Source organism: Taeniopygia guttata, chromosome 7, assembly GCF_048771995.1.
Source record: "Taeniopygia guttata chromosome 7, bTaeGut7.mat, whole genome shotgun sequence".
Classification (NCBI taxonomy): Eukaryota; Metazoa; Chordata; class Aves; order Passeriformes; family Estrildidae; genus Taeniopygia; species Taeniopygia guttata.
The window spans coordinates 26246377-26255629 of NC_133032.1; the positions used below are offsets into that span (position 1 = coordinate 26246377).

At 43.6% G+C, this 9253-nt stretch overlaps 2 protein-coding genes across 4 annotated transcripts in view; one reads left to right on the forward strand and one right to left on the reverse strand.

Moving 5' to 3' along the window:
• NEMP2 (nuclear envelope integral membrane protein 2) overlaps positions 1-3808 on the forward strand; it is a 39480-nt gene extending 35672 nt beyond the window's left edge. Inside the window, exons 9-10 of the mRNA XM_072931594.1 lie at positions 3541-3654; positions 3763-3808. Of these exons, the coding sequence (XP_072787695.1) occupies positions 3541-3654; positions 3763-3793 (145 nt within the window). The 3' untranslated portion in view covers positions 3794-3808. The remainder of the gene's footprint in view (positions 1-3540; positions 3655-3762) is intronic.
• The window catches only part of MFSD6 (major facilitator superfamily domain containing 6), a 27945-nt gene extending 20316 nt beyond the window's left edge, over positions 1-7629 (reverse strand). The window contains exon 1 of one of the 3 annotated variants that reach the window (XM_030277838.4): positions 7465-7629. The gene's annotated coding sequence lies outside the window, so the exon portion shown is untranslated. Of the gene's footprint in view, positions 1-5027; positions 5153-7464 lie in introns of those variants that run through there. The other 2 variants (XM_030277835.4, XM_030277836.3) reach the window with 2 other exon arrangements.
• Positions 7630-9253: the final 1624 nt, after the last annotated feature.

The window sequence follows — 9253 nt, forward strand, 5'->3', positions numbered from 1 at the left end:
GAAGAGGTGGGAATGAGGACGGGGCTTTAAGATCAAAATTAGAATAACAATCTCAAAGACATCAAAGACCTGGGAGCAAAGAAACAGAGACAGGCCCTATAAAGGTATCTTCAAGTCAAACTCTGAAATTGAAAAGAGGTGGACTGGGAGGTAACAGCACTGCAGCTGCCTGCACTTATCTTCTGCAGAAGGGCCTGCAAAATTGATAAGCAAGACTAAAAAATAAACACTCCTTTAAATTTGAGTGACCAACCAGCTTTCACATTTAAAAACAACCCATTCCAATAAACTAGCCTAGCTAAGAAAAGCGTCTTTTTTAAAGAATAAAAACCAGCTCTGCCAGCAGGCTATCAGTTCCAAATCATTATTAAAAACTGGTTTTGCTGTTTTGGTATCTTTAAATTTAACCTAGTAAGATTAGCTCATGTTCATTGTGAGAAAGTTAAACATTGTATATATTTTGGTTTTGTAATCCTTTGCTGTTTGGATTAGTATTACTATCACAGAGGAACTTTTTCAAAGACAGTATTTGAAAGAACAAGAAGAACCTGAAATTTCTCAAAGAGCACTCCATTTATGATCTTGACCTGTTCAAGGAATTTGGACAGGATGAGCCTACTGAGTTCCTTCCAACTCAGGGTATTATATCATTCTATGATAAGTATATTTTTGCAGTTCTGTACTTTATTCCAAGTAGAAGAGGACAGTGAAATAAGTCTTTCATTACTCATCTGAAAGCACAATATCATCCCCTTAGAATTAGTCATGCAACAGTATATTCAGTGCCTTTAAATTAATTACTTATAATTCATCATTATTTAATACTGACAATGGATTTGGAATGGATTATTTAATACTGACAAAGGCTAATAAGAGAGAAGAGACTAACATTCACTAGTATTTAAGTTAATTGTTCCCTATTGATTCAACATATATGCAACAGCTGACAACAAGCCATGGATATTTCTAAAAACAACCGTTCATGAGAATAATCTAAACCTTACACAGTTCAGTGAAAGACATGTCTAAAATACCATCATTAAAATCCCAAACACTCATAAGGTTTGTCTGTGTTTTTCACTTTTAAATGTCATTTATATGGGATACTATTTACAAGGATCCCTGGTTTCACTTGGGGAGAAAAGCCTACATACAAATCTTGGAACCTTAAATATTCATGTATTCAAGTTCAGAAGTAAATTAAAACCATGCCAGCACATACACAGAGATTTAAGTTTTTTCCTCCAGTTTCTTCAGAGACGATCCAATTAAATTTTTTTAAAAGTATTTCAACTGTCAAAAGATCAGACAGTCCTGATTAAGTTGTTAGAACAGTCAAATGTGAAAGCACATTTTCTTGCTCTTACCTGTTACCATCAAAAGCTACATGAACCAAATCCCAACAGCTGTCTAGTGAGCTCCTGCAATCTTCATTTCAGCTAACCACATCCACCTGACAGGTAGAAGAACTGTGGGGTTTTTGCTCATTTCTATATATCCATAAAACAAGCCCTTTTAATGAGTAAATTAGATCAGTCATCATCTGCGCTCTTATTTTCTTTATGCCTTGCCTTTCTTTGACAACAAAGTCTCCAGATCTTGTACAGGGCCCCACTTATGTCAAGGGGATGTAACAGAGCTTTCAGTATATGCTCATCTGATTACAGCAACTTGCTTGCTGCATCAGAGCTTTACAGCATTTACTTCTGAAGAATAGATTTCCTGTTCCCCAGACATAACAAGACAGAACTCACATTTTAACCATGTGGATATTTTAGGACAACTTCTTTGTAAGTATGGCTTGAAATCATCCTCATTTAAACAAGTTTATTCCTGTATATGACATCTGAACCATCTGGTTTCATATAAATTACAGTGAAGGCTTTTAGAGCAATTAGTATTAATTTTGTTTCTCTTTTGTCTTGAAGTGGAATTTCAATTTCATATGTTGTATGAGTAGTGAGTACATAACAAATTATGATACTGTTAATCTTTAAACACTTCAGTTGCTGCCTATTCTTCCCCCCTCCATAATTTGTACCAGCCTCAGCATCCATCTTCTAACACACTGCAATTGCATAATCCAAAAGATCCACTCCTGCTATTCTGACTAGAACATCCTGGGTTAGAACTCTATGAAGTGTATTTCATAGTAATTTCAGTAAATATTTTCCCACACTAAGAGCTTCATTGAATGTTATTAATAATACAGAATATACTCTTCAGAAATATAACAGCGTCAAGAGTGGTAGGTGCCATATGGCATTCTTTATTGTTTTGATCTAGTTTGTTTAGGAGTCAGGTTTTTGAAAGTCATATTAAGCAATGTTTTAAATTCTAAAAATAAGTGACTGAAAACAAGAAAATGAACAGAGTAGTATTGTTACTGAAAAAAAAAAATCTCCAATACCCTGAACCTATGGGGCTTTCCTTCTGCTGACAAAAACCCTGTGCCAGTCAGGGATCAAACATGCAGCAAACCTAACAGATGGAAAAACCAATATACTTCTCAGTGATCTATTGGTTATTTTAACCATTGCCTTCAAACACTGTATCTTTACTTTGCAAATACTTATCTAATGCACAAGACAATAGGAGGACAGAAGACAAGCACAACTGGCAAGTTTAAAAGGAACAACGGAGAACAAGAATAAGGAAGAAAGGTTTAGACAGTTAACAGATGGACTTCAGAGTGAATATAAATTTTAGCTTATTTGAAGAGAACACAACATTCTGCTGGAGGCCTGTTGAATGTAATCAGCTCTGCCAGGACAAATGAGATCAGAGAGGTTGCAGAGTTGTACCATCACTCTAAAAACAGGAATAATGCTTTGGAGGTGTTACCCCCAAAGTTAGGGTTCAGAAACACACAAGAAAGCGCTAAGATATAGGTTGTAAAGAACTCCTCCGAGAATCCTGAGAAAGCCCTGCAAAGGGAAAGGGAAAAGGCAGAGCAAGGGCACAGCGGAGCAGCACATGTGTATCACAAGACAGCACTTTGGTCCTCCAACTAACAAACGAGCTTTTATCTTGACAGAGGTTTACATTTCCAAACCACTACAGAACTCAGAACTGGGAACCAAGCCATTGTTTTCTCACCATCCCATCACCCCACAAGGCTACAGTGGGAAAAGAGCTCATTGAGACCCAAAGTGCCGATTTCCCCCAGCCCGTGATCCCACCGTGCCGGGCTGGGAGCGCACATCCCTGGCTCGCAGCTGCAGCTCTCTCACACTGGGGATTATTCTGTGACATCATGCGTTCTCTGAACCTCTTTATGCACAAGTGCATGTGCTTCTCCTCGGATATAAAGAATGTACTTGTTAACCACAAGCTCTTCTCCCTTCGAGATTTGCACAGATAGGATTCTTTTTTATCTAAGTAGAGACTATATTTTTTTCTGAGTTTCCTGATACAGATTGCTGTCACCTGCTTTAATAGCTACTCCTATAGCAAGTCCAAATTCACTTTCAAGCCCTTACATCTAAAATATGTTTTTTATCCAGTCATTCCCTGCAAACAGATATATCTTACCTGCAGACTTGCACCTTTGAGCAGCTATCTTGGGAATGGAGGAAGAACTATTTGTCCCAAGAAATTCGGTGATGACAGTGCAATGGTCATTTTAAGGACTGTAATGAGCCTTTTTGGCAGGTAGGTAGAAAGAGGGTATTCTACATTTATTTAAGTATCTTCTTGGCATTCTTGCTTTTATTTCTTAAATCGATCCTCATTTAGTCTGTCTCTTCTAATAATTAACAGGATTTCAAGATCAGAAAGGATAAAAAGCTAATCTACTCAAGACAACCTGACATTACAAGAATAAAAACAAAGAAAACAAAAGAAACAAAGAAAAAATAATAATACAGTATCTAAAAACTCAGCTCTCCCCTTGGAGTCACTCTTCCCAACCCAAAACTTTGGGAAAAAAAAAAACCACCCTGCTTTGAAGTGTATTTCAAAAAAAAAAAAAAAAAAAAAAAAAAAAAAAAAAAAGTCAATCAAAAGATCAGCCTTGGCAGCAAATCCCTAAACCTCTCAGGGAAAATACCATGGTACTTACAGAACCAGGCAATGAAACTTCATTTGCAGACCAACAGAAATTTAGATTTGAGGTGAAAGTGTAGTGTAGTTATAAAATAAAGTTTAATTCAGCATCAATATTCTATTCACTAGGCTTTGTGAATTAAATTATAATTAAGACTCACAAAGCCGAGACTCAAAATCTGGGTTTGGATGTATGTGAATGTTAAAAGGCAGACCACCAAAAAGACCCGTGACAGTTCATGAGAAGCCAGTGTAAATGATCAAGAGAGCCTTAACCTGTTAAATACCTACCAAAATGATCCACTGTAGAAGGTTTCTATTTATACAGTCTCAGAGAACATACTCAGAACAGGAATGATCAATTAATCTCTCAAACAACATGCAGCTGTAGGAACAGAGCAGGCCAGCTTGCTGTTTGCATTGTGCAGATAAATCAAAACCAGCCAGAATGGCATCACATTTTAGCTGACCCCTTCCAGCCTTTCACTGACTAGAAAACTCACTTTGTAGCACATATGTTAAACTCCACATGAAGCTTTCATACAAACATTTAAAAATTTGTCAATAGAAAACACATTTCTTCAAAACACTTTAAGTCACTAAGTATTGTTTGATCAAGAGCAGGTCTGCTAGAGAAGGAGACTTGAAAACTATACAAAGGCTCACCTCAGTCATCCCCCAGGTGGTGAAACTGCCCAGAGCACATCCATCACACAGCTCATGCACACTGCCTCCTCCTCAGCCCCCCCACCCCATCGATCCACGCTCCAAAAGTTTTGGAACAAAGACTTGCTGCTACATAGCTGCGCAGCAGCTCCAGAAGGAAGCCCTGCATCCAGCAGGCCGACAAGGCACTGCTGCAATAGCCATAAATAATAGACCATGTTTTCCATTTTCAAGCAAGTTTCACCCCTAAGGAGCAGCCTGGTGCTGTCACCTGCATCCACACCAAAAAGGAGAATGTTATGCAAACAACTTACGTCATGACAGAGGAATACCTAGACCTCATTCACTCTTGCATCACCAAGAGTTCCCAAGCCTCTCCCAGATAAGCCAACCTCCAGGAGGAGCCCTTGGATGGGCTGTTCCCTGCCAAGCCATGCAGAACAATTCCCACAAGTTGCCCCACCTGCCCCACATCATCCCCTGCTCTCTAAAGGTAAACAGTTCCTCCTGTGAGGCTCCAGCATGAACACCTGACTTTGAATTTATAAAATCAGAAATAAGTCACATAGAGTGAATTAACTTGGTGCTAGGAAATGCACTTGTTTCAACTGCAAAGCAAGACACAAGCATTGAAACATTAACCAACATAATTAGGGTTTCCATGAAAGTGAAACCACCTTGTTCTACAGCACTTCAAACTGTTTTATTTTATGTTACTGATATGCACTTATTTAATGTGTTGGGCTATAGGCTTTTCTGCTTCTTCAATATGGATATAAAAACTCTATGCACTGACACATTTAGTCAATTAGATTGGGAGATAACAGTACATGTGAAATATGTCAAGATCAGGTTTATAATAGGTTTAATGCACTTAAGATAGGTCTGAAGTTGCTACAATAGTGCTAGTATTAACATTAAAGAACATTATGAATCCTCACCTATTAAAGAAAAAACATTAAACTCACATCTTAAGACTACTGCATTCCAATCTTGTTTTCCATCTAACATATGCACATTAAGATGTCCAAGTAGACTCTATTTGTTAAAGAGCTTGTTTTCAGTTGGTATCAGCCTCCAGTTTTTTTAACCAGTTTTCCAGTTGTCAACGTGCCTCCAAGGTTTACACTTGATTAATTAAAGTGTGCTTTCAGCTGCAAACCAGGCAAGTGCCCCGGACACTCCAGGAGCACAGTGCTGCCAGCGCTGGGGAGGGACACGGGCACCCAGCTGCCCCAGCAAGCCCAGCAGCAGCGGCAGTCCTGGTCTGCTGCAGGACAGCAAGGCCTCCCTGGCCATTCCAGCCTCTGGGACCAACTGCCACATCTGCAGACAGATCACGACAGCAGTGCACAGTTTCCCACACTGCTATATAAACTCAGGCCCATTGTACTGTAGCTGAAGATTAAGATGGATTTTAGACTGCATTCAAGCTGTGCCCTCGTACCAGCTACATTACTGATAAATCATAGCTTCCTCCCATTAGCTCCTCATATTGGCAGCTTCTACTCTCATATTCTCACTCCACCTGTTTGATTTTTTTCAAGTCTTCTTACGAGTTTTACTGGATTTATGACTAGTACCACAAATACTACCCTTAAAGGGATGATTGTTATCTCCTATTCCTTGGTGGGTCTTCAGAGAATACAAACAAAATACATATCACCTTTGTCCACTATTTCTACCCAGTGAAACAAAAAACACACACAAAACAACCAAGCTACAAAACTAGCATTTTGTAATGTTTTTCCTGGGACATTACCAACTAGTGGACAACAAGACCTAATATATCTCAGTAATGTAATGTTTGGAGAAGTTTTTATTGAAATACATCAGTACTAAGTTTATTCAGCTGTTCTCTTCTGCGCTAGTTTATCCAACCAAGTTTATCACTCCTCAACACTGCACTTTTTCATTAACACAACATTTAAAAAGATTCTGCTGCTAAAACTTTAGAGCGGCTGAACAGACACGGATTTTAAACTCCATCTAACTTAGAACATCGCAGGCATCCGTAGCAGCTATGGCACCTTCAGCGCTGACTTCCTAAATAAGTATCTGTTCCTACGCTTGTTCCAATAAACAGAGGAGCAACAGACAACCCGCTGACTAAACCCCATGGTATTTTAAGGATGCAAGGGCTCTGGATCCGAGTGACAGCCACACGTAACGCCACGCCTGGATGCTGGCGGCAAGGAGGAGTGCGGGGATGCCTGTGCAGGAGCTCCCGCGGGACACGGCCCGGCCAGCGGCCACCTCCGGGACTACGACTCTTGTCACCGGGGAGGGCAAGGGGGTATTACATGGCTCGGCCGCAGCACGCTTCAACCAAGATGCTGAGCTTCAGGAGAAGCGGGCCGGCACCCCAGCGAGGCCGGCACCCACCACAGCGGCCGTCAAGGCTGACACAACCGGTCACTCCGGGGAGGCGCAGCTGACCGGCCCCGGCGCGGCAGCAAACGCCGCTGGGGAAAAGCTGCGGCGCGGGCCCACGGGCAGCATCCCGGGCGGCTGCGGGGACGAGGCCCGCCGCCCCGGTGGAAGGCGCTGGAGCCCTGCCGGGGCAGACACCGGGGGAGAACGGCCTCCCCAGCGCGGTGGCTCCCAGCGGCTCGGTGCGCCACAGCCGGCCCCGGCCGCCCCGCGGAGCCGGTCCCCGCGCAGCGCGGGCAGGGGAGGCGGCGGCGCCCCGCCGGGCGGCTCCGGCTGCCGGCCCGGCCCCCCGCGCACCGCGGGGCCGCGCTGACTCACCTCGCCCGGGGGCGGCTCCGGGGGGGCGCTCGGCCGGGAGCATCGCAGCCCCTTCCCTGCCGCCGCGGCTGCTGCGGGCGCCGGCTCCGCGCACCTCCCGCCCCCCGGCCGGGCCGCGCCGCCGCCGCCGCGCAGGGGCGCTGCGGGGAGGGACGGAGCCGCCCCGCCGCGGGGGGGCCGCCACAGCCCGGCAACGCCTCCGCGGGCCTGCGCTGCGGCCCGGCCGGCACGGCCCTGAGCGGGCACGGCCCGGCCCTCACGGGCTGCGGCCGGCTCTGCGCCTCCGCTGGGCCGCGGCAGCGCCTTGGGTTTAAAAACATTCCTGGGCCTCAAGAGCCGAATGACATTCACGGCGCTTCCTGCTCCTCACAAGTTCCAAACGCATATTACAGCATAAAGAATTAATTACCGTAGTGCCTTTCACAGCCACTGGCATCACCTCTTCCACAGTACTGTTTCTAGACTTGCACACAAATAAAATTACTTAAATGTTTAAAACAACAGCAACACAAACTTCCCCCCACACTAATTCCTGACGCAAAAAAAGGGAGGGAGGATAACTCCTGAGCAACATCTGAGTCGTGCTGCCATATCAAAAGGTCAGTGATGTTAAACTAAGGAAGGGGAATAGTCACGAATTGAAAGGCCAGCCAGAGGTTTGGGGTGTTTATCAGCCCTGAACCGAACAGGAGGCCCTGAAGCTGTTTGAGGATTAAGCTCAAATTATGGTATTCTTTACACAAGAGTTCCTATCGGGCTCTGGTCCAAGCAGGTCAATAAAACGAACAAGCTCCCCTGGCCACCTCTCCCAGCGCCACAGCATGGCAGCTTCTGTCCAGGACAGTGACCTGATTGCAGACATAGTTAACTGAGATACCACAGAACAACAACATCACTACTTGCATCTTATTTTGTACCTCCCTTTTCTGAGGGAGGATCCCCCTTTTTTCAAAGAATAAAACATAATTTGCATTATTTTGCCCAAGGGAAGAAATTGAGAGAAAACTACAAGTTTGCGTGATTGAGGCAGATGAACAGGAACAGAGGCACGACAGCCATTTGACTCATTTAATTTTAGTTCTCACCGAAGTGCAAGGGACTCCAGCTGGCATGGAAGGCAATGCTCTCTCTCCAGGTTGTTCCCCTGCCATGGCAACACATCAGTGGGGCACGATCTCTGTAGACAGATTCACCTGCCACTGTGGACAGCGTCCCATTAACATCCTGCCTACCTCTACAGTAAAGGCTTCTCCTGAAGGAGGCAGGAGACAAAGCTATTTCCTAGTGGAGATGACCTGGGGCAGGAGAAGGCTTGTTTATCATCTGTCTCTGGAAGGATTTTTAGAGTTCGTCATCTCTGAGAATCTCCCCCATGGCTAATTAACCATAAAGAGAAACCACGTCTGAGACCAGGAGTGCAGGCCTCCTGTAACCTTGCAGAATTCAGAGACAGACAATTATCAGCTCATGTAGTGGGGCTTTTACTACAAAATGGCACTGTAATAAACCAGATCTAAGCTCCAAACAAAATTATTTCATCTTGATGGAGTCTATTCTGGCAAATTACTACAAAAGCTTTTAGGGAGAGCATGTAATTCAACTAATTTGCAGTCACTGATTGTCAACTGAAAAGGAAAAACAGGTCTTTGTAGTCAAAGACTACATTTTACTGAGGTCTTAAAAGCAGTTTTTCTCTAATCTCTGATAACTTCAGTGTTGCCCATCACACTAGGAATGTGACCATCTTCTGCAGCCTTGCTTGGAGCTGTGTTTTTAAGTACTTGCATTG